Raw genomic sequence first — 26,835 nt, forward strand, 5'->3', positions numbered from 1 at the left:
TGAGCTATTTTGCAAAGAAGAATGGGCAAAAATGTCACTCTCTAGATGTGCAAAGCTGGTAGAGACTAGGGATGAGCCGAACACCCCCCTGTTCAGTTCGCACCAGAACCTGCGAACAGACCTAAACTTCATGTGAACTTTAGAACTCTATTAAAGTCTATAGGACTCGAACGTTCACAATCTAAAGTGCTCATTTTAAAGGGTAATATGCAAGTTACTGTCCTAAAAAGTGTTTGGGGACCTGGGTCATGCCCCAGGGGACATGGATCAATGCAAAAAAAAGTTTTAAAAACTGCCATTTTTTCAGGAGCAGTGATTTTAATAATGATTAAAGTGAAACAATAAAAGTGTAATATTCCTTTAAATTTCATAGCTGGGGGTATTTATAGTATGCCTGTGAAGGGGCGCATGTTTCTGGTGCTTAGAACTGTCCCTGCACAAAGTGTCATTTGTGCAGGAAAAAAAGTCTTTTAAAATCACTTGCGGCTAAATTGTCGGCTCCCCGTAATACAGAGAACATTCAATGAGTGTTCTCTGTATTAGCCGACAATTCATTCATTCATTCATTCATTTGTCTTATTTAACCATTTTTACACTTTCTTTGTGAAATGGTAGGGGTACTTTTGTACCCCCTTACCATTTCAAACAGGGGGAGGCCGGGATCTGGGGGTCCCCTTGTTAAAGGGGGCTTACAGATTCTGATAAGCCCCCCGCCCGCAGACCCTCACAACCACCAGCCAGGGTTGTGAGGATGAGGCCCTTGTCCTCATCAACATGGGGACAAGGTGCTTTGAGGGGTCACAGACCCCCAAAGCATCCTCCCAATGTTGAGGGTATGTGGCCTGGTAAGGTTCAGGAGGGAGGAGGGGCCGCTCTCTCGCCCCCCCTCTTTTCCTGTGGCCTGCCAGGTTGCGTGCTCGGATAAAGGGTCTGGTATGGATTTTTAGGGGGACCCCCACATCAATTTTTTTTTAAATTTGATGCGGGGTTCCCTTTAATATCCATATCAGACCTGAAGGGTCTGGTATGGATATTTAGGGGGACCCCCACATAAAAAAAAATTTTTATTTGACACGGGGTTCCTTTTAATATCCATGTCAGACCTGAAGGGCCTGGTAATTGAATTTAGGGGAGCCCCCACGCTTTTTTTTATCAATGAATGAATGAATTGTCGGCTAATACAGAGAACACTCATTGAGTGTTCTCTGTATTACGGGGAGCCGACAATTTAGCCGCAAGTGATTTTAAAAGACTTTTTTTCCTGCACAAATGACACTTTGTGCAGGGACAGTTCTAAGCACCAGAAACATGCGCCCCTTCACAGGCATACTATAGATACCCCCCAGCTATGAAATTTAAAGGAATATTACACTTTTATTGTTTTACTTTAATCATTATTAAAATCACTGCTCCTGAAAAAATGGCAATTTTTAAAACTTTTTTTTGCATTGATCCATGTCCCCTGGGGCAGGACCCGGGTCCCCAAACACTTTTTAGGACAGTAACCTGCATATTACCCTTTAAAATTAGCCCTTTAGATTTCTCCCATAGACTTGTATAGGGTGTTCCGGCTTTTCGAATTTGCTGCGAACAGCCCAAATTGTTCACTGTTCGCTGAACAGGCGAACAGGCAATGAGTTCGACTCGAACTCGAAGCTTATCCCTAGTAGAGACATACCCAAAAAGACTTGCAGCTGTAATTGCAGTAAAAAGTGGTTTTACAAAGTATTGACTCAGGGGGGCAGAATACAAATTCACATCACACTTTTCACATATTTATTTGTAAAAAAATGTTGAAAACCATTTATCATTTTCGTTCCACTTCTCAAGTATGTGCCACTTTGTGTTCATCTATCACATAAAATACCAATAAAATAAATTTTCGTTTTTAGTTGTAACATAACAAAATATGGAAAGTTTCAAGGGTTATGAATACTGTATATTATAGTTATGGATATCAGACATTGCTGGAAACTTTTTGTACCTATGGTTAGGTTTTTTTTTGTGTCTTGTCACCTGCATAATCTGGAAACTGTCTTCTTTCCTTGAATAAAAATGTGAAAAAACCCCAACAATTACAATGATCATAGATTTTCTTTACTTTGTCATTACATATTGTATATATTTTCATTCCTTTGCCTCCCTAATTTCCTGTACTATTACTATCTACTCCTTCACTGTTGGAGCCATAGGTGATTTCCAGTTGAAGGGTATTAAATCCCTGCATTTAAAAAATCTTCCCACTGTGTTCCCATTGAGAGATGAGAAGCATGGAACTATACCAGTAGAGGGTCATCCCGCAAAAACTGCTGTGTAATTTGACCAATTAAGCTGTGGATCTCCATCCAGATGGTTTTATTAATGGGCAGTCTCACCGTATGTGCAAAAAGGTGCATTTCAACCCACACCCCCTCCAGCAGTTAACTGACACAGATGGATAAATTCTAGTAAATTTCTAAGTGACGCTATATTATCGCAATAAGAATTTGAAGCAAGATTCCTGTGCTCTGGGACTGATGGAGGACGTGTATGCAAGCTTAGTTATTTTCTCCATCACACTTTCCAGCAGAGTCTTACCCAATTCCTTCTCACAGTCCTTGATATATTAAGGAACTAGTGGTGTGTACTAGGCTAAAACCTAGTACACACCACTAGATTTTTTTTGTTCAACAAAAAACTGTCAGCTCAGGTCAGAGCTGCTGTTAGTACAGCAATCTCCCCTGCTGAGCTATTGTGTTCTGACAGGGGCACGCCCCCGCCAGAACACTTCGGTCAGCGCTCTCATCCATTGGCTTCTGTCAGACCATCTGCCATACACACTGGCTGAAGGTCAGGCAGTTTATATTGAACGGGCCGATGCCAGACCATATTCAGCCCATGTGTACTAGGCTTTAAGTTCAAAAGCAATTTATAGGAAATGGAAAACAATCTAGTGGCTCGATCTTTTGAGACACAAGGTTTTTCGAAAGAAGAACATCAACTTTCTCTGCTTTTTTATCTAAGGGCACTTTCACACTGAGGTGCTGGCTTTTCGGCCACTAGCAGGGAGCTTTTAACCCCTGCTAGTGGCCAAAAAAGTGTTAAGAGCGCCCGTAAAGCGCCACTGCATTGGCGCTTTCAGGGGCGCTCCTAAAGCGCCTCATAGATGCTGCTAGCAGGACTTTTTTTAGTGTACTGCCAGCGCACCACTCCAGTGTGAAAGCCCTCTGGCTTTCACACTGGAGTGACAGGAGAAGCGCTTTACAGGCGCTTTGCAGGTGCTGTTTTTAATGCTATAGCGCCTGTAAAGCACCTCTGTGTGAATGTAGCCTTAAGCTATTAACAAAAGCCTGAATTTGGGTATGTTTCCAGCCATCCATAACAAACCTACATCATTCATTCCTAAAAGCAGGAAGGGGTTTCAAGAGACTTCTTCAGAGACTTCTAAAAACTTGAAGTACCTAACTTCTCTTTTATTTCCCCATGCGTCAAAGAACACTAGTTCTTTCCCAGGTGCATACCAGTTGAAACCTTCCATTGGTTTAAGTGGAAACGGGAAGGATGCTAGACTTCCTTCTTTATTGAGTCAGTCCTAGGTCTAACGTAGCTAGTAGTCAACTTAATTTCCAAGTAAGTAATCTTAGAATCTTAGAATCTTAAAAGTAAGCCATTTAAAAGGGAAGGACGCTTCCATAGACTTACATACTGATTTTTATCACATTAATGGAGAGAATGTGACAAAAGGACAAGAATGTGGGGAGAATCTCAGACTTGCCTATGTTAATTTAAAAATTAGTGAGGTCTTGGAATCTCACAAATGCTCTTTGGAGGTTAGGTAGTCGACGTTTGGTAAATACCAAACTGGTTTGGTTTGGCTTCTACTCTGTTGATCCCACTGTAACCCTAAAGATGTCTGGGTTAGACCTAATTTTAATCAGCAATGTTTCCATCAATAAAATGTACAGAAAAGCAGGTAAAGGGCATCACTGACCTGTTCTGTTCACGATAGAAAAGCCTGATGAAAAGATAGATTCCTGAGGATGCCCTGATTGGGTGAAATTCATTGAGCAGGACTAAATGCTGATATCACATCCTGTGATGTAATTTCCTGTATTTGGAGTGCATGCTGGCCCCCAGAAGTGGGACAGCGATCAGCCATTACTGTCTGTGCTGGTTTTTCTGCACTAATTCATGTGAGTTTACATCTGAATGTTTTAAATTATAAAATCTCTTTGTGTTGTGCGCAATGATCTTTTGTTAGTGGCTTCCCTGTGATGAGAGGAGACACCTGGAGTGGAGTGCTGGGCTGTCCATGTAATTGACCGCAATTTGACCCAATTTAGATAGAGGGCCACAATAGCTCCAGTGAGCCGTTACTAAGGGGGGAGTGTGACTCATCACGCGTTTGGAGCACTTTTGTTTGGTCAAGCAAGCATGTGCACAGTGAAGGGTGGACCATTGTGTTTGAGACTATATTTTCTTTGTTTTATGTATATGGACTAAATATATGTTTGTTATTATGTATAGGTATTATGGACAAAAAAACACACAAGACATAGTGGTATAGCATTATTTATTTGTTTGTACCGCATCCATATTGCTAATCAATTTTGAATGCAAACACAAGTCACATGGTACAACACACATATTGGCATCAGTTTAGATTAGCATTGCTGTTTATTTTATCTTTATTTTCAGTCACATTCAGGCGCATGTCGTTTTGATTGTTTTTTTTTCTTTCAGAGTGTAGCACCGGCTCCTGAAGAGCACGTGCTATGTGTTTTTTTTTCCATTTAAAATTCCTAAAGCCACAGTTGGGTTTTAGGGTTAATTATATCAAATTATGGTTTCAGTACCAGTCTAGCTGGATTGCACTGGGTTCAGCTTGGCCATAGGTGTCGCTGTCACCACTGACAGGTGTGAGAACGCAGTCTAGCTGGGTGTATTGAGTGCCATTTTTTCTCGGAACCAGCCCAGTGGGAATGTCGTCTTGCTGTGCATTCTGGGAGAGGGTACTTAAGGTACTGACATCACGTGCTTCTGGGTTTCTGGACCAGAAGATCTTTCTGTATCCTTGGTCCTGGTCTTCCTGACCAGTCCCCATGGCCCTCATGGCCTGGGGTGCGGATCCATCCAATTCCAAGTATCGGGGCTGGCTAGCCCGAGGCAAAGTAACTGGGAGGAGGATTCAAAGGTGGTCCGGTGCTGTCTCATCTGTGGAGAGGCCCAGCAAATGGAGAAGCAACCAGGGGAGGACTCTTTGGGAAAAGGCCACGCTGAAGGCTGGCTTCTCAGAAGAAGCCTGGAAGCTCAGTTGAAAGACACCAAGTGAATCTACACTCATACGATATCGCTGGACCGGCTGCAAGATACTGGTACCGTATGATGGCGCTCTAAATTTATTTACGTCCTTCAGTTACCTACAAGTCTGTGGCAGAGACTTTAATCAAGTGTTCTATCTACAAGTCTTTGGCAGGGACTTTACTCAAGTGTTCTACATTCAAGTCTGTGGCAGAGACTTTGCTTTACTTAAACACTCTATCGGCTGCTAGGCCTAGCGAGAGGAGGTCTATCCGGTAGCTGTGAGAATACAGTTGTGAGCGGTAATTCTCTGGATTTCTATTGTGGGAGACTTCCTATTTTTTGCAGTTCCAAGAGTACCTAAACTTCATACCCAACCTTCTATCTACCCTTCATTGAGAGACTGTTTTGTCTACTGTTTTGTCAAATAAATATCCCAAAAGTGGATCCAGTGTCAGTTTCTGCAGTTCTTTGGGTCATCTACCTCGGGAAACCCCTAGATGTACACGAGGTCAAGAGGGTAACAGTAAGCCCAACAAAACCACCCGCTTCTTCGAGGGTCAGTGCTACAAGAGCTTAAAAGATCTGCTACTCACCATTTGGTGCCAGATACCACAGCATACCTTCAGAGGTCTAGTGTAGAAACGTAAAACTGACAGAAACACTTGAGATGATTATGCAGTACTGGTGGAGAGCAAAGCTCAGAGACCAACACCTGGCATAAGAGGCAGCTGGTAGGCAGTATGCAATGAGGCACTAGTGGTGGAAGGTTCCACACAGCAGCACTAAGGAACAGTCCCAATGCTATCTCTCCTCCTCTTTAACCTTTCCCTTATGCTGGGCATACTCTCCCTATCCAGAAGGTTCCTATCCTTGACCTAATCACATATACTAAACCACACCAACTGCAGTTTTTAAGCACTGTCCTCATCGCTGGTTAATCCAGGTACCAGATGGGTATTGGAAAAATGTGAGTGATCTTCTTATATATACAGTATCTCACAAAAGTGAGTACACACCTCACATTTTTGTAAATATTTTATTATAACTTTTCATGTGACAACACTGAAGAAATTACACTTTGCTACAATGTAAAGTAGTGAGTGTACAGCTTGTAGAACAGTGTAAATTTGCTGTCCCCTAAAAAAAACTCAACACACAGCCATTAATGTCTGAACCACTAGCAACAAAAGTGAGTACACCCCTAAGAGAAAATGTCCAAATTGGACCCAAAGTGTCAATATTTTATGTGGCCCCCATTATTTTCCAACACTGCCTTAACCCTCTTGGGCATGGAGTTCACCAGAGCTTTACAGGTTGCCACTGGAGTCCTCTTCCACTCCTCCATGACGACATCACAGAACTGGTGGATGTTAGAGACCTTGTGCTCCTCCACCATCCATTTGAGGATGCCCCACAGATGCTCAAGAGGGTTTAGGCCTTGAGATATGATTGGCCAGTCCATCACCTTTAACCTCAGCTTCTTTAGCAAGGCAGTGGTCGCCTTGGAGGTGTGTGTTGGGGTCGTTATCGTGTTGGAATACTGCCCTGGGGCCCAGTCTCCAAAGGGAGGGGATCATGCTCTGCTTCAGTATGTCACAGTGAATGTGGTATTCATGGTTCCCTCAATGAACTGTAGCTCCCCAGTGCCAGCAGCCCCAGGCTCCGACACTCCCACCACCATGCTTGACTGTAGCCAAGACACACTTGTCTTTGTACTACTCACCTAGTTGCCACCAGACACGCTTGAAACCATCTGAACCAAATAAGTTGATCTTGGTCTCATCAGACCACAGGATATGGTTACAGTAATCCATGTCCTTAGTCTGCTTGTCTTCAGCAAACTGTTTGTGGGCTTTCTTGTGCATAATGTTTAAATTGGGAGACGGTGTCCTGAGTGGGAGAATCTGGGCTTTCCCCCCCATTGTCTTTCAGGCCTGAGAATTGTGCAAAGAAATTTAAGATGTCCAAAGCCACAGACAGGGAATTATCAGAGTCACGCAAAAAAAGAACCATGTCATCTGCATAGAGAGCCGTTTTTTCATTCAAGCGACCTACAGTTATCCCTGTGTAATCCATGTCCTTAATCTGCTTGTCTTCAGCAAACTGTTTGCAGGCTTTCTTATGCATCACCTTTAGAATTTGATGCAGTATGCGGTGTATGGTCTGAGCACTGACAGGTGCAACAATGCTGGCAGCACTCATAGGTCTATTTCCCAAAGACAACCTCTAGATATGATGCTGAGCAAGTGCACTCAACTTCTTTGGTCGACCATGGCGAGGCCTGTTTTGAGTGGAACCTGTCCTGTTAAACCGCTGTATGATCTTTTCCACTGTGCTGCAGCTCAGTTTCAGGGCCTTGGCAATCTTCTTATAGCCTAGGCCATCTTTATGTAGATCAACAATTCTTTTTTTCAGATCCTCAGAGAGTTCTTTGCCATGAGGTGCCATGTTGAACTTCTGATGACCAGTATGAGAGAGTGAGAGCGATAACACCAAATTTAACACACCTACTCCCCATTCACATCTGAGACCGGGGAGGGAAAATGGCTAAATGGGCCCAATGTTGGCATTTTCACTAGGGGCATACTCACTTTTGTTGCCAGCGGTTTAGACATTAATGGCTGTGTGTTGAGTTATTTTGAGAGGAGAGCAATTTGACATTGTTATACAAGCTGTACACTCACTACTTTACATTGAAGCAAATAGTAATTTCTTCACTGTTGTCACATGAAAAGATATAATAACATATTTACAAAAATGTGAGCGGTGTACTCACTTTTGTGAGATACTGTGTATGTATGTATATATATATATATATATATATATATATATATATATATATATATATATATATATATATATATATATATATATATATATACACATACACACATTGGTAGTCACAAGTTATTTGGTGAGTGAGCCTGGATAAAGTAAAAGTAAAAGGGAATAAGCCCCTGAAGAGGTCTGTGTGTTGAGTTTGGGATGGGTCACAGCTAGACATGATGTTGCACTAATAGAGACTTTGCAAAAGAATTTCTGGATTATAGTCACTGTATACAAGTTTGCTGTATATGAACTTTGTTGAATCCTCTAATGGGGGCAGGAGCGTAAAATGCACAGAATGTAGGGATCGGGAGTAGGACAGTTCAAGTCCAACGTAAGTTCAACTCGAACATTGGGTGTTCACTTGCTCACAAATGAGCTGAACATATGGGGCATTTGTGGGAAATTAGAGAGCTGCGGAACACCCCATAATGCACTGCAAGATTGCAGTGTATTGATGTCTGGTGATTGGCCAAAGCATGCACTTTACCTGCATGCTTTGGCCAATCACTGCATGCTCTGCTGTGAGAGCCATAATTGGCCAAAGGCAGGGTGCCTTTGGCCAATCATGGCTCAGGGAGACTAAATCCACACCCCACACTGTATAAAGCTGCTTACATAGCGGCCATGTAGAGCGTATGGATGGAGATAGATTGCGCTAGATTAGGCAGGCAGGTTAGTTAGTGGCGAGCGGACAGTGTATTTAATATAGAAATTCAATTTGGACTCTATATTCAGTCAGTGCAGGCAGTGTAGTATATATAACACAGTGTATTGAAGTGGTTAAGGGGAACCCCTACGCCAAAATATTAAAGAATAATGGCGTGGGGTCCTCCTACTGTCATGGTTTGGCATCAGGAAAGGAAAATTACGGTGTATGATACAATTTTCTTGCTTTCGTCTCATGTGGATGTCCTGCTGTTAATTGCAAATATTGTAAGTCCTAATAAATCAGAAGGAGATTCTTTCTTCATGTCAGGGATTATATTTCTAATGTAAAAACATTGACATGATTGAGATAAAATAGTTTTTATAATTTTTCTTATAGATTTTATTTTAAAAATCTTTTAATTTACGACATTAAGTTAATGTGTTTTTTAATTTCCCTGGTTTTGGACTTTCCAAAAAAGTTGGTTGGCTTCCAGGTTACATTTGATGAGATATTATAAACTGACATTCTATATATGAACAAGAACACCCCTTTTGACATATCATGCATGTAAAAACCTTTTGTAACTCACACTTCAAAGAATGTTATTTCTTAACCCTTTCCCGCCGAGCGTACGCACATCTGCGTACTCGGCTTCCGGGGGTTATACCGGGATGATGCCCGCACCTGCAGGCATCATCCCGGTACCGTTTTTTACAGCAGGCGATTGGCTATCCAGGCATAACAACCGATGCGGCTAAAAGCCGCTCGGCTGTTATGCCGGAGGAGCGGGAGGGGACGTCCCCCCCTCCCGCCGCCTCTCGCCGCTGTTACCGGTGCTCCCGCTCGATCGGGAGCACCGATTAAACATCCGTCGGCTCTGGCTGCTGGGGAGGAACGGGAACGAAGCCGTAATCGGCTTCGTTCCAGTCTCCTCATCGTAAACACGGAAGCGACGTCATGACGTCACTTCCCGTTTACTCGGCTGCCAATGGCGCCGGTTTTAAAAAAATATCCGGTATTCAGAATCGCCGTTTTCGGCGATCTGAATACATTGAAGTGTAAAGGAGGGGTGGGGGGTCTTTTAGACCCCCGATCCCTCCATAAAGAGTACCTGTCACCACCTATTACTGTCACAAGGGATGTTTACATTCCTTGTGACAGCAATAAAAGTGATCAAATTTTTTTTTTTTTTTTTTAAACAATTTAGTCATTTAAAAATAAATAAAATAAATAAAAAAATAAAAAAAAAATTTTCAAAGCGCCCGCCGTCCCCGCGAGCTCGCAAAGCAAAGAAAACGCATACGGAAGTCGCGCCCGCGTACGTAAACGGTGTTCAAGTCACACATGTGAGGTATCGCCGCGATCGTCAGAGCGAGAGCAATAATTCTAGCAGTAGACCTCCTCTGTAACGCTAACCTGGTAACCGTAAAATTTTTTTAAAGCGTCGCCTATTGAGATTTTTAGGTACCGTACTTTGTCGTCAATCTACAAGTGCGCGCAATTATAAAGTGTGACATGTTTGGTATCTATTTACTCGGCGTAACATTATCTTTCACATTTCGCAAAAAAATTGGGCTAATTTTACTGTTTTGTTTTTTTTTTATTCATGAAAGTGTCCCTTTTCCCAAAAAGTTGCGTTTAAAACACCACTGCGCAAATACCGTGTGACATAAAATATTGCAACAATCACCGTTTTATTCTCTAGAGCCTCTGCTAAAAATATATATATAATGTTTGGGGGTTCCAAGTAATTTCCTAGCAAAAAATATGGATTTTAACTTGTAAACACCAAATTCCAAAAATAGGCTTAGTCATGAAAGGGTTAATATTGTTTAATATTGTATATACTATATTTAAAATTGAACCTAAAGTATGGTACTAAGTGCCCAACCCATAAGGATTTTATTTCTCTCAATATTAACTTTTATTTCTGTAATTGATTTTGAATATGAAACTGCTTGTTAAGATGTTAATATGCTTACAAACATTTATCTTTGTAGTATAATTACATGTTATCTGTTTTAATTCATATAAATAAAAACAGCATTTATACTTTTGGGGCTCTTTAAATGCTCAAGCAATAAAACTGTGGTGAAATGTGATTATTAACCACATCTTGCCTTTTGTTTTATGCACAGAGGGGAATGAACATCTTTGGTGTGACTATTCAGGAGTATTCTCAGGAAAGTGTTTAGTTGTAGGAAATAACATATAGTTATGGCTGTCCAGGTAATCATGGACTCATGGTCTGTTTCCATGCATGCTGTCATTTTTAATTGATAAAATGTATCTGTATATAATTTTATGGTTTAATACATTTATATTTTTATTTTTAACCACTTCAATACAGGGCATGTCCCCCCTCTTCCTGCCCAAGCCAATTTTCAGCTTTCATCGCTGTCGTTGTTTAAATGACAATTCATGCTATCCTGTGCCCAAACAAACTTTTTATAATTTTCTTCCCACAAAATAGAGCTTTCCTTTGTTGGTATTTGATCACCTCTGCTGTTTTTATTTTTTGCTAAACAGATAAAAAAAGACAGAAAATTTTGAAAAAGTAAGTTTTCTCCTTCACTGATGGGCACTGATGAGGCTGCGCTGCTGGGCACTAATAAGGTGGCACTGATGAGCATGGATAAGGTGGCACCAAGGAGTTGGCACTGATGGGCACTGATAGGTTGCACTGATAGGTGGCACTGATATGCAGCACTGATGAGCACTCATAGGGGGCACAGATGGGCACTAAATCAATAGTAATCAATGGAAATAAAGTCTTCTATATTTTTTTAAGCGACCCCCCAGACCATTAATTAAACAAAAATATTCATTTAAGATTAATATCTGCATTTACACATTTAATGTATGTTATTTGTCCATAAAAGCCTTCTACATGCTCTGAGACTGCTGCTGGATGCAGCCTTCTTGGATATGATGTTGGCAACCCCCACAGAATCAGAGCTATCAATCAAATTACACTCTATAGCAGCATTTCCCAGCTTGTCAAGCATGAAGGAGCCCTTGAAATAATGTACAGATCATGGGAACCCTTGGACAGAAATAAAACTAGATGGTTTAAATTGTTGTGTTCCTTTAAACGGTCGGCAAAAAAAAGCTCTCTTACATTGGTGGATGGTGTAAAATGTCCCTTGTCGTTGGGGGTCCACGGGAAAAGGCTCCAGTTATATTGGTGGCCAATAGAAATATTGGTGGTCATTGTGGTGTCCCCTTTTAACGATAATCACTGGTCCCAAGTCTTTGGCTCTGCCAAGCGATTTTGGCCCTGGAACTACACAAGCACTGTGAAATACTGTTCACTCCTCAAGAAACACCTAGCAACCTCTAGAGGAACCCTAGGTTTCTACAGAACCTTTGTTGAGAAAGGCTGCTTTATAGTACTCTACTGCTCTCCTCTACTGGCAGCTGCTTAAAAATGTTATGTAATATTTAATAGAACTGAAGGACCTGTCAAGGCACTCATCAAGTGCTGACTATGTTCACCCGCCCCAGTCCTCCATTCATAGAAGCTGTACTGTAGCTTCCTACAAATAAGAAGCAATCTATGATTGGAAGGCAGATAAATGAAAGCTCTGCCCCCTACATTTATAGATTGTTTTTTTGATTCATATAAGCTATAGTAGGGTGGGTATAGCCAGCACTCTTAATGAGTGACTGTGACAGGACCCTTGTCTCTATTAACACATGTAGCACTAGAAGATTACCACTGCAAGGTTAGGGGGAATCAGAGAATGAAAGATTTTAACTAAATCTGCTGCCATCAGCACAAAGGACACTCATTCTTTGTGCAGATTTAAAAAAAAGTGGATCTTCACTGTATCTGAGCAACACAAACCAAAAACACTATTTAATTCATTTTTAATATTCAAAGCAAACTCCCTATCCATCCATGTCTTCATGATTTATTTAGTGGAGAAATCGCTTTGAAAAACATCCCCTAGTGGCCATCATGAGTAAGGGAAAATGATTCATGTTGCATTTACTTCCTGGAATCCATCAGCACTTAGCTCAAGCATGCAATCAGGATAGTGTGCTGAGCTAAGAAAACCCCTCCTCCTCTCCTGAAGACTTCTGGGATGTATGATATAATTTGCCTAAGCAACCAGGAAGTTAATGAAGAAATGTAAAAGAAAGTTTAAAACAAGTAAATTTGATATAACTTTCTATCTATTAATGCTAGCAGCACGATGATTCAAAATAATCAATGTTGATTTGGAGAGCTTTAAGCAGTTTAAGCCTTAAGCAACAACGTTCAGCGTGTATAAATAAGAACTATATGCTTGCAGTAGCATAGAACAAGTGTTTGGAATAACTTTAAGTAAAAGTCTAAAGCTTTTTTGGTACAAAAAAAGTTTATTTAGTAACAGGTTTGTAAACATTTGAGGTAAATTAACATTTACATCAACTTGTCCTTACAGAATTTAATACACAAGGCACTTCTTTAAAGACAGCACTTATAACAATGTTGCTGCTTTCTTCATGATTACAAATCCCTGACTGCCCAGAAAACCATTTCCTTTTAATATGAGGTTTTGTAATGAAAAGACAAACATCTTTTAAGCAACGATAAACCTCTTTGAAAGCTTTTAGCTGCAACACAAACCTTTATTTGTGAATCAAGTTATATTCTCGAAAATACAGTCGTCTTCATAATGATGCAGATGGGCTGAAGAAAATAATATACCATAACATATTCTTAAACATAGAAAAATTAATAATATTGCAATACATTTTAAATGTGTGCTTTTTTTTCAGAGATAACAGGCCCCATTATGAGATTGCCAGAAAGAAGAGTTGTCTTTGCTACCCCATAGCTCCCGGTCAATTTCTCCCTTTCGTGGTTAGGGTAGATAAAGATATGAGATAAGGATGATCATAACTATGAGAAAATAAAGGCAACTAATCCATCACAAACCTATAACTAAGGCCACATAATCTTGACTGCAGTAGGTGGTTGGCACAGAATATAAAATGATATATTTGAAACAATTTGCAAAGAAAAATAGTCTATCTGAGGTGAGAGAAAATACAGATGTTATGATTTGGACTGTCACGCATGGATAACAAGTTGGTATCCTTCTAGTTTTATCCATCATGCAACTGAAACCCTAGTTTGAAGGGGTGATTATTTATGTCATGGGTTAGAACAGTGGTCATCAACCCTGTCCTCAGGGCCCACTAACAGGCCAGGCTTTATGTATTATCTTGGGGGGATGCAGACTAGAACACTACAATCACAGAGCAGCAAATTATATCACCTGTGATGTATTTCAGTTATCTTGCAAACCTGGCCTGTTAGTGGGCCCTGAGGACAGGGTAGATGACCACTGGGTTAGCAGACAGGACTGAAACTTCCTAAACTAAGTAAGATCACAGGTACATCCTTTTGACAAAAGCCTAATTTTGTCTACAAGGAGTTGATTTAAGAGAGATTTATGTCTTTATAAAGGAGTGAAAGACCCAGTCTGAGTAAATCCACATATACCAGTGTGGCATACCATTAAAGTTGAAAGAACAGTTCAGATGTTTTAAAATGTGTTTTTACATGCAGCATGTGGTGGCAGAGCGCAATCAAACATTCAAAGGCACACTAGTACACATGGGCCCAATCTCAGGAGACATCGGCAGTTCAATAAAAAAAAGCCCGATATTTGGCCCGTGTGTATGTCAGCAGGTCCAATTGAAGCTGGCCGTTTGGATGGCTTCTGTCAGACGAGCATGCTGAAAAACTAGCAGCTGATTGGCTCCCGATCAGCACTGGCAGCCAATGGCTGAGAGCGCTGACTGAAATTGACTGACTCTAGCGGTGGGCCGTCCCCCTGTCAGGACACAACAGCTCAGTGTGTACTAGGCTTTAGAGTGCCTTAACAGTGCAGTGACATCCTTCTAAAACAGAGCCTAGATCCAAGTTTCCAGTGCATAGCAGAACATACTCTACCTGGGTTGGTTGTAATCACCCAGTCAACTTAAGGTGGCCATACATGGATCAGTCTTTTTCCATCAGCCAGTGGACTGGTCAAAAAAGTAAATGAATTCCCCCACACAAGTGAATCCTCTCCGTTGTGTTATTGTATTCTGACAGTGGGGTCTCATCCACTCTCAGAATATACTGATCAGCTCTGCAGTCAACTGGCTGCAGTGCTACTCAAACAAAAAAATTTCAACATGCTAATTTGTGAGAAGTCAACCATTAGATAGATTTTTCACAAATGGGATTGGCCATAGATGGATCAAAATGTGGCTATTCCCTGCCGAACTGGTTGAATGCTGATCCATCTATGGCCAATTTAAAAGCTTAAGAAATAAGTAAATATTGTCTAAATACAGCAGGCATGTGTATTCTTACTTTATGCAGTTTTTATATTTCTTCCAGATCTGTGCAGTAATGCAGCAATAAAACGTTTCCTTTGTGCAGGAACCTTCTGCAATAAAGACATTTACTGCTGCCCTTTTGTACAGGGTGACTGGTCTTCTATCATCCCATGTTGTTTTTTGCAGGCAGCCTGTAGTTGGAGGACCTGCTGCATATCACCCACAACTCTACTCTCTTAGCATGCTACATACAGTACAGCATTGCTCTCCATACCCTTTTTGCAATTTAATTCTGACTTTGCAAAGACATTTGGTACACTCAAAGTGGATTTCTGTCCTTTGTGGCTTTTCAGGAATCTATTTAAAATGAAGGGTTTTGTGCCTGGAGTTCAACTTAAAGTGATACTAAAGTTATGTTTTTTTAAAGTTAAAAATAACAAACATGTTATAATTACCTACTCTGCGCAGTGGTTTTGCACAGAGCAGCCCTTATCCTCTTCTTCTCAGGTCCCTCTTTAATGCTCCTGTCGAGTGCCCCCACAGCAAGCATCTTGCTATGGGGGTAACTGAACCGAGCCACAGCTCCCTGTGTCCATTCATACATGGAGCCATGGCCTGGCCCCATCCCACCCCATTTATCTCCTCATTGGCTGACTGACTTTGATTAACAGCAGCAGGAGCCAATGGTGCCATGCTGCTTTCCGAGCCAATGAGGAGGCAGCCAAGACACTCCTACACACTCCTACAACATTTCTGGATCTAGATGGGGCTCAGGCAAGTATTAGAGGGGCTGAGGGAGGCTGTTGCTTGCACACAGAAGGCTTTTTATCTTAATGTATAAAATGCATTAAGATAAAAACCTTCTGTCTTTACAATCACTTTAAAAGCTCACCACACACATTATAATCTGACTGCTTTAAATCTACCAACAACTATGTAGTACAAAGATTTCCCTGATTAGATTCAAATTAATTGAATAGTTTAGGTGAACATTTACCAAACATTTAGAGTTTTGGTCAATTTAAAGGGTATTGTACAGTGATATTTTAAATTGTATGGTGAGCTTAAGGGCCTCTTCCCACCTATGCATTCATCACATGTCAACAGATGTACACATATTTACCATTGATTTGACTAGTGCTAGTTCAGATCTGTGCGGTCTGTTGTTTGTGGTTTCCATGTTTGGATGTATCAATAAGTAGTAGAAGGCTTATTGATGACAAGGGCAATACATGAAAATGCATGTTTGTTGATAATATCAGTATAATATCAATATCTGTCCATAACTGCAGCTATCCACTCTCTGTGTAGCTACCTGCAAACAGCGGCAACAGCTGCCAGCCTGTTATTAGTTAAAGCGGAATTCCACCCAAAAGTACAACTTCTGCTTTAAGGACTCCTGACCCCCTGACATATTACATTTGGTATGTAATGTTTTTGGGGGGGAGCGGGTACATAGTTTTGACAGGTACCCAGCTCCCACTTCCCCTCATGGTGCCGTAGTACCAAGTGGAAGTTCTCCTCTCCCCTCCCTCCCTGAAATCTTCTGGGACAGGTCACATGTCCCAGAAGATTTCTGGCAATTCAGAACGCACAGTGCGACTCGCACATGTGCAGTCTGTACCTGGCTGTGAAGCCGCAAGCTGTCACAGCCGGGTGCTCACACTTGTAATGCCGGCACTGGGGAGTGGAGAAGAAGACAAGGGAGGCTGCGGGTGGCCACATGACTGGACCGTGGGATAGGTTAGTGTCTGTTTATTAAAAGTCAGCAACTACACTTTTTGTAGCTGCTGACTTTTAATAAACACAAAAATGGGTGGAACTCTGCTTTAAAATAGGCTGAGCGGCCACTGCTATCACATACCCCAGTCATGTCAGCTGCAAGAATCTGCTGATTCTTGCCGCTGGAATCCACAGGCTGCATGTAACTGGTCATGTGAATGATGAATAAAAGGCCTGAATGTTTCAAATCTGCATGCTTGCTTCAGGTTATAGAATCAAAATTTTGGAGCTAGTGACAGTCAGGCAACTAGAATTATCAGAAAAAGGTCACAGGATTCATTTAGGGGTGGTTAAAACAGCAGAATATCACCCAAACACAATTGGGGGATTGAAGTTCTGCTGGGCCAACATAAAAATCTGTCTGTTTCCATCTGATGCAATAGGATCACCACCTGTATGTTTTTGACAGATCGGATGGCGGCGGGTGTCGGCAGACAAGTGTCCGCTGACCTCCACTGCTCCATAGAAGAGACTGGAGGGTCCAATCAGGTCCGCCTGAAAAACTGACGGGAGGATCGGATAGCCCATGCGAAAGGTGCCTTACTGTTTAGCGACCTTGAAGCAGACAATGAGAAGGTTTGCCAATACCTAATTCCTTCCATCTGTAAAAATCTAATCAAAAAGTAATAATTCACAGCTGAAACCTGGTTATTTAGTAACAGCTGAATATTTTAGTGATTGCATTTTTATAACCTGTTTATTTCTTCTAGAAATCCCTAGAGAGAGCTTTAAATTCAGTGAAACGTCTAGGTCAGTGATGGCGAACCTCGGCACCCCAGATGTTTTGGAACTATATTTCCCATGATGCTCGACTACACTGCAGAGCGTATGAGCATCATGGGAAATGCCGTTCCAAAACATCTGGGTTGCCAAGGTTCGCCATCACTGATTTACGTAATATGTTTCTTTGAAAACTATTTTAAGGTGCAATCAACATAATAAAAATACATAGAACTGAAGTGAAATACATGCAATAATATTGTTGGAGGACTATAGTTTGAGGACTTGATCTGATAAATAATTTATGGGTATAGTGCAATCTTATAGTATTTTTTTATGCTTTATAAGCTAAACATATACTGGATCAAGGGCAATGTTAATTCTATCATATCTACTAAATAGTTGTCAAGCAAAATTAGGAATATTATATTTATACTATATATATATATATATATATATATATATATATATATATATATAAAGAAACATTGCCAGTAGACACAGTCCCCAAAATATAATCCACTGAACCAATTACTACTTTGATATATATTGGGTGCATTTGATAATGTACCTAGAAAAATAAAACTACAGGAAACTAAAACATATAGCAAAAAAAAAATTTAACTTACGATGCAATAAATTTGTTTTGGTTGTTTCGTGTGCTTAAAGTACTGTCTAAATTGGAAGAGGTCTGTTTTAAGGCATTTAATTTTAGCATTGACACATTTTAAAAGAAATAATTTTCATTTATCTTACCAATGTAAACAGCAAAATCTGTACCTTTTTTCAGATGTGCAAATTTAAAATCAATTAAATATAAACTTTTAAACATATCACAATATTACTGGTGCAAATAAAGCTTAAACATTTTAAAAATGAAATCTTAAGTTCAGAAGTGAATAAACAAAAAATAGTATATTTTATTTTATACAGGACCAATATTTTTCTTTCCTCCTAATCAGGTGTCTAGTCCTGTTAGTGATTTCTTCTTAGAAAATCAAATAAAATATGTATTATGTTAATTTGTGTAAGTCTGTATGCGCACATAGTAAAAAAATATAAATTTGTTAAAAGTGATTTTAATGTTTTACTATTATTGAATATGTTTGCTTGACTGTAGTGAAGATAAGTGTTCCTTGTAAACGTACTCCTTAATTAAGGAAAATTACTGAATATTAATTACATTGGAAATTAATTATACAGGAGCACATTTTTGCAAATATATCCTTATGAAATAATTGTTTGCAAAATGTATATAACAGAACTGACCTGACCTGATTAAAAATAGTCAGGAACAAAAATATGCTTATTGGAAATAAGTTAAACATGTGCATATTTTTGGTAAATGTATATTTGCAAAATAATTTGATTTGTAGAAAAAAGTATTAAACAAAATTAAACTGACCGGAAATTTTTAAATAGTTGGGAATATAAATGTGATGTCTTTAATTTTATAAGTGCAACTCTTTCTATGATTTAATTTAATAAAAACATTTTATCATTTGGTAAGTGATTTCTGAAAGGCCTGACAGATCAGCAAATCTGTGTTTTCTTCAAATAGTTAATCTACTCAGAGGGAAATGTAGAAAAAAGCGTATTTTTATACAAACACAAGTACATAGGTCTGACAAGCCTTTAGTAAATCACCCCTTTGGTAAAATAAGGTAGATATGGTTAAACAGCCCACCTATACACACAGCCTGAAGGATATTTTTTTTAAATGTTTGAGAGTCTTATCTAAAAGTAACATCAGCCTCCATTGTGTATTAAAGACAACTGATTTAAAAAAAAAAAAAAAAACTTGCCAGTAATTTCTATCCAGGGCCAGAAATCTACCTTAAAATTGATACATTATTTGTTTCTTTATTTAGAAGACATCCATTTTCAGTATAGCAATGTATATATGAATATAAATGTTGTCTTCAGTTGCTACAAGCTCTATATATTAATACTAGCAGCATTGGAAGCTATGTCTTCTGAACAGTATTCTGCCACAAAGATCATTCAAATTCTATAAGACATCTCAATGGCACTAAGATATAATAAAAAAAAAAAAATCTGATTGATGGAGGGTGTACTGTGGCAGATTATGTAATTTCATTGTAACCAAAAGCATTGTTTAGAATTATGCCTTACACTTTCTGTATCGTACTGCTGTTACTGTATCATACCAAACTATTAACATAAAGCTGTGAGTTGTAGATCTTCCTTTTTATGATATCTATAAAAACAATGCAATAAGATGACAGACTGTTTGACAGAACACCCTGGACTCATTTAAAAACATATAACCAAGTCTGTTTTAAATCTATTCATTGAGAGTGCTTGTAGTTCTTTCCTTCTGTTACATACTTGTACTTATTAGTTCAATAAACTAATTAGCACTATGCTTAGATTTTTTTTAGAATTATTCAATTTGCTTTTTTTATATGTACTTTATTTTGTTTTGTATTTTTAAAATGTTCATTTTCAAAATTAGTCTTTTAGCCTCCCAATTTTAATACATATCAAAATGCTTATCAAGTACTTGTTGCTAGAGTACAGTTAATGAAAAAAAATTGAGTACACTTTTGAACAAAATGACACATGAAATTTACTGTTGTATACATTAAATGATATTGCAAAATTAAAAAAAAGCATTATCATAGGATGTGCATATCTTGTATGTAAACATGTTGATGTATTAGGTCAATCAATACATTCAAGTTAACAAAAATAATAAACATCCCTATAAGATTAGCTTTTTTGTGTACTCAAGAAAGTCAGGATCGATATCTATTTATCATAAGAGGATGATTTTCATACAATTCATTTTCTCAGTATCATGACACGTTTTGGTTCTTTTTAACCAGATTTACATTACCAATCTATGAACCTTATATATCCTGATTCAAATGAATAAAGTTAATAGGTGACAGCATACAAGATCTATGCCAGTTGTAATTCACAATTATGTTTTAAAGATAATAAATCTATATTGGATGAGTACATTAAAATAGTATATGATTATTGTTCTTATATGCTCCTTTTGCAAAAAAAAATTTAAATTTGTATTCAATGTAGCTTTGCAATACAAACTTAATTGCAGTATTAATTAAAATACTTAGGGCTGAATTACTAAAAGTTTACCAGGTGTCTTTAATTTTCATTTTAACCTTAGTAAAACAGCCAAGGAAAAGCTTACCTGGTAATATTTCATAAATTTACAACTGAGGAGTAACAGGAAATGTGACAAATGACTCCAAGTTTTATGTGTTTGCGGAAATTTACTGCTCATATTTCCATTTGTGCTTTAAAATACATACAGCCAACAAAGTGTTAACTTTACATCTTGGACATGGAATAAAGTGAAAAATTATGTACAGCTGTTAAACTATGTAAACTATGTTGTATTAAGAGTGGCAGAGTTTCCCTGAAATGTTGCAGATTGTCCTGCTGACTTAAAATATGTGTTAGTCCAACTCAAACAGAAAAAAAAGCAAAGTTCACATCCTATTGTTAATTCAGCAACACTAACACAAGACAACCTAATAAAACTGTTTTCTTCCTAATCTTGGTGTTTGAATAATGAAGATATGTTTATGTTCAATATTTGAAAAAAAAAAAAAACCCAACTGAATATCAGTTAAGCATATATAATTACTTTTAGTTTTGTCTGTGCCCCTTTTAAATGCCATTTAAGTGCTATGAAAGTTAAAGGAGAAAATAGTTGCCCTCAGTATTATTTTATTAATTATATTCCATGTTTAGCTGTACAGCAGAATTAATGGTAAACCTTTTTTCCCTGCTCATTTATACTTTTCACCCTGTTCCCTATTTTATAAGTTTGAAGGCATCTGCGCAATATGTCAAATATCATACCCACATTATTAGCGCTTATAGTCTAGTGTATGGAGGACACTGAACTGGGGAAAAGTTAAATCTAGTTGCTATAGGTTACTAAACATCATTACTAATGGCAGGGCTCTAAGTTTAAAAAATATTAAAATGTCTTCTTATGATTAATCATGTTTACCCTTTAATTCCACAACTATTCTGTGTTTATTAAATTGACTGTGAATTTTTAAGTATATTTAAAGTTGATGTAAACCCTGACTGAAGGGCATTTATTTTTGCTCTGTGCACTGCGAATCATAAACTATTGTCATATTGATTTAATGAAATACATTTCTTCAAAATTTTCCAGCCTCTGTTTCATCTCAATGCTGCTGAATTTTGGATTGACAGTGTTTCTTCAGGATTCACGAGCTAAGAAATTGCAGCAGAAAACTTAGCAGGATCACCTTCAGAAATAAGGAACAACCTATAATTCTGTGCCCCTGCCCATGGTCAGCAGAGTCACAAGAGCCAATAATATGAACAAATGGATAACCTTGCCCCCATTCTATAAATGGATGGACTCAAATAAGCTGTAATATAAGTATAGACCCATTCACACCCATGTGATGTGGCAATGTGCACATCTACCGGTATGTTCCCAATGGAGATACAATGCTTCCTACACCTTGTTTTTTGACATTAGCCTGCTTATTAGCCCTACAAATAGCCACTTTTGAAAACATGGTTTCCCCCACTTTGATTTTCTGAGTTCGTGAACTTTAAGCTAGCAAGCTTTGTGAAATTGTTCACTAACCAAAGTCAAGCAGATTCATTCATCCTCACTGTTTCTTTGCTGCAACTTCCTGTCTAAATACAATCCAACGATAGTTTCATATCATTTCTCAGGATGTGTTTTCTAATGGTGACAACAGTGGACCTTGCCCACATAATGTTTGTTGAAACAGACACTTGTCTCCTTTGGAAGCTCATATGGTAGGATGACAATACTTGGAAAACAGGGACAGAGCGACCCTATAACAAGATGTGGCTGAACAAAAACCTTCAAGTAGGTTCTAGTATAGTGGCCCGTGCAGAGGTGCAGAGGTAAAAATACAAAAAAAAGATTTTTGAATTTTATTAACATGTTAACCATACGATTAACATATACCTGATGTAACATGGTTTTAAGTAGTAACATTTTTATGGTAGTCTGTTAATTAAAAAAAGGGGGGCTTTTAAATCAGTCATTTTCATAATAACTTTTGTTCACAATACTCACATGGGGGCAATAAAAAAAATCAGAAGTTGATTGGTTACATGATAAAATCTACCACTAGGTTATTATTATGGGTTTAGCTAAGCTAATTTTCAAATTATGAAGAGAGCATTACCTATTCTTATGGCATTTAAAAGACGGCAAACAAGACAGCATTATCTTATACACAAACAGAAATGAGTGGGCTCGGCATGTTTTTAGATTTCATCTTATACACAGATAAATGACATTACTGTGAAGACATGTTCACAAAGCACACTATCACCTAATGAATTAAAAATCACTTTGTTATGCTGTGTGTCTTTTAAACATTAAGGTATAAGCCAACTTAGTACTGACTGTACATTGCATTTACCATGTAGCCAGTGAAAGGGCTACTTATATAGCAAAGTTGTGCCTTAACTGATGTAGAATGGAACAAAAACATAATTGTTAAGCCCTCCTATACAACACATGACTTGTTGCACTCATTTATATCCATCTCACTGTTTACTCTTCAGGTATTTTAATTTTCTCTCCTCGACCTCGAGGCCTAATATTTGCTGTTCATTTTGATTTTTTTCTGTGAATTGTTTTGCTGCAGTTAAGAAAGGCAAATGATCAGCTATCCACTTGAAAATTCTAACGCCTAATTTCTAAAACAACAAAATGCTACCTACAACTCACAGTGTGCAATAACAGCAAACTTCGGTCTAAGGATAACAAGATTAAGAACTGCCTTTGCCACCTTAATTGTTGTTGTTTCTTTAGTTCTTGTTTAATTTTCATGTGATAGTTTTTGAGACTCATTCAGTGGCAAAGGGGGCTAAAAAACCACCAGTGACACTCAAGTAGTCATCATAATATTGTTCTTGCTTCATGGTTCTCTTTCATACTTCTTTCTTATCATATATCCAGTGAATTCCTCCACTGTTAGCTTTGGTTCTCTTTTTGTTGGTAGCTCCATTGCTACACAGCTAAGTCATCTGACCTAGCTCTGCTGCTACTTGATTTGCTTGCCCTGCTGAGCCTCCTCGTGTCTATCAACACGGGAGGCTGGTGCATCTCTACAGTGGTTGTGGCTGGTATGTCATCCACTTCTGCTCTTGAATTTGTTCCACTTCCTGACACCACTGGTGCCTCGCATGCCTCTTCATTTCTTACACTGCTTGGAGTAGAAGTTGTTCCACTGCATGCACTGGCAATACTGGATCCAGGCTTTCTTTCTCTCTCCACTGCCAGGTTGGCCCAGTTCTGTTCATTAGCTAATGTATGATGATCAAGATGGCCACTGAAGTAGGATGGGTCAAGAGGCTCTTCTGTTAGTGATGTCATCTTAAAATCAGACATGGGTGACCTAGCGTATACATGTTGCATGGTCGGAGGGGCAGCAGCTGCGTCAGTATAATACGGCGGGAAAGCCATATTTGGCGGAGCAGTTCGTGGCAGTGGACTAGGAGGATCTGCTTTATTGCAAGCAGGGTCCGGAATATATCTGTTAGTCATACCTTGCTTGAGTTTCTTCCACCCCAGATGATATATCTCTAACATATTCAGCAAAAGAGACACGCAAGCCACTACAAGCATAAATATAATGAAAATGGTCTTTTCTGTCGGTCTGGAAATGAAACAGTCCACAGTGTTGGGGCAGGGCCAACGGTTACAACGGTAGAGGGGCTTCAGCTCAAAACCATACAGGAAATACTGCCCTACAATAAAGCCAATTTCAAACAGAGTTTTGAAAATAATGTTGAAGACATAAGTGCGGAGGAGTGCACCTCCTATTCTTATCTTACCCCTTTCATCTCTGATTGGGGGTTTCTCCTTCTTCTCAACACCCTTTTTGAGGAGTAGTTCCTTCTCATCATTATCTTTAATGCACTTCTTTAGCTCTTCTTCCTTCTCTTTTTTCTTTTCTTCCATCCGCACAATGTGCAGGACATGGCCCAGGTAAATGAGGGTGGGCGTAGAGACAAAAATAATTTGGAGTACCCAGAACCTAATGTGAGAAATTGGAAAGGCTTTGTCATAGCAGACATTTTCACAACCTGGTTGCTGGGTGTTGCAAGTAAAGTCAGACTGTTCATCCCCCCACACTTCTTCTGCTGCTGCTCCTAAAACCAATATTCTGAAGATAAATAAAACGGTCAACCAGACCTTTCCAATAACAGTTGAGTGTTCTTGTGCATTTTCTAATAGTCTTCCCAGAAAACTCCAGTCACCCATTGTTTCTGCTTTCTATCCTGAAAAAATCAATAGGTAGATATAGAACAAGTCAGTTATATAAATGTAAAAACAATGAAATGATTTATTTGAGGAGTGAAAAAAGTGAAGACAATATATTTGAATGTCTGTTGTAGATCTAGTATCTTGACAAAGACATCCTGCCCAGCCTCATTGCTAGGGCATTGCTAAGACACTCCCAGCCATTACTGCTCACACTTGCCATTAAAGGAGTAAGCTTTCCAACTCCCATACATGCATGGTTCACTGTCTCCTCTTTCGTACTATCGCTAAGCTCAGAGCCACTGTAGTAGGGAAGTTAAAGTGCATGCAAGGGGGTCTGAATTGGCTGGGAGTGTCTTAGGAACATCCTAGCAACAAGACAGGACAGGATTATGCCATCTCTGGGGGTTTTTTTGTCAGGCTTCAGAAGATAAGTAAATGACCTATACCTATTGCAAGAGCATTATCTAACTTTGGTCAAATCTGTACAGTTTGTTTTTATCCATATCCCTTATCTGCATAGGCAGTTTTTGGTGAACTAACCCTTTAAAAGCCTTGTGCTATTCGGATAATCATTATTGTTTTAGTGTCTATTTCGGAGGCTTAAACAAACTTTAACATTTTAACTCATGAATCTAAACCATCTGAAAGAGCAATGTTAGTGTAACCAATATTAGTGACCACAAAATTCTAACAACAAATGGGCAAGGTAAAACATAATATTTGACCACTGAACCCCCTGAAATGACAGCCTTTCTTAGATATCTGCATGAAAACGTATAGAGTTTTCTGGATAGACAATTGGAAACAGAAGCTTTTTTATGAACTACTGTTACTGCTACAGATACTTGTTGATGTTAAGGGCTTGACAATTTAATCATCAATTCAAATGAACCATGATTATTGCATCCATGGATCTGGTTGTTATGCAAAACCGTTAATCGGATGTTTTATGCAAACTGCTTTTCATAAATGTTTATATATTAAATATGACAATGCATTATGCAGGCTATCAATATTATTTAAACAAAGTAATAAGTTAATAAATACCATGTTTGCCAACTGCAAATGTAGGACATACAAATCAGAAGATGAATTATATCATGCATGACCAAACATTTCAGAACAGCACTGATGGTCTCCTATATTTTACATGATATACTTATAAATTGTGTCATTTTGGAATTAATCAATCTTTTAAAGAATAGGCATGACACAGTACAGTATAATAATGGAAGTACATTATCATGAAGAGCATATGGCAGCCAATCACTAGCTGTTTTTCTAATATGCCATCAAAGATGCACTAAAATATGAAAATATGCACCCAAACGAAATAATATAAATTTTAACAAACATACAATACCCTAAATTAATAAATTAATGTAGTATTGTTAAGAAAATTTGAGACAAACTATAAATGGTTAAATTCTAAATTCCAGAAAGTCATATGAAAATGTTATCTTCTTCAGAAGTTAGGAATTGCAGCAGCTGGGTGCAAGTAATATTCACTTTAATTACCCAATCATGTGCACAGGTAGTTACAAAATCAGGATTTCTGTTTGCACATTTGAACAGTGTATTCATAGTTGTACCTTATTTACTAAAATTAAGTTATACTGTAAAGCGTTGCGCAAACTGTTGCTGCTATTTACAGTAAATTCTGTATAATCAGATAATATTAATAAACAAAATGGAATATTTACTCTGCAAAGTAGTTGTTATTTACTCTTTGGGTAAAGCAACCCTATTAACCCCTTCCCGACCGCCGCATGCTGATATACGTTGGCAGAATGGCACGGGTGGGCAAAAGAGCATACAGGTTCATCCCATTTAAGATGCGGTATTGTGGGCACTCACGCGCCCGCCACGTGCTCCGTGATCGCAGGCCCCACGACTTGATGTCTGCCGGGTGCCCATGATCGTGTCACAGAGTGGAAGAACG

At 38.8% G+C, this 26,835-nt stretch overlaps 1 protein-coding gene across 1 annotated transcript in view; it reads right to left on the minus strand.

Annotated features, from left to right (window-relative positions):
• Positions 1-18,087: 18,087 nt before the first annotated feature.
• GJA3 (gap junction protein alpha 3) overlaps positions 18,088-26,835 on the minus strand; it is a 59,171-nt gene continuing 50,423 nt past the window's right edge. The window contains exon 2 of the mRNA XM_077483997.1: positions 18,088-24,907. Within this exon, the coding sequence (XP_077340123.1) occupies positions 23,634-24,890 (1,257 nt within the window). The 5' untranslated portion in view covers positions 24,891-24,907 and the 3' untranslated portion in view covers positions 18,088-23,633. The remainder of the gene's footprint in view (positions 24,908-26,835) is intronic.

Source organism: Lithobates pipiens, unplaced genomic scaffold, assembly GCF_037356315.1.
Source record: "Lithobates pipiens isolate NorthernLeopardFrog02 unplaced genomic scaffold, aLitPip1_a1.2 Scaffold_16, whole genome shotgun sequence".
Taxonomy (NCBI): domain Eukaryota; kingdom Metazoa; phylum Chordata; class Amphibia; order Anura; family Ranidae; genus Lithobates; species Lithobates pipiens.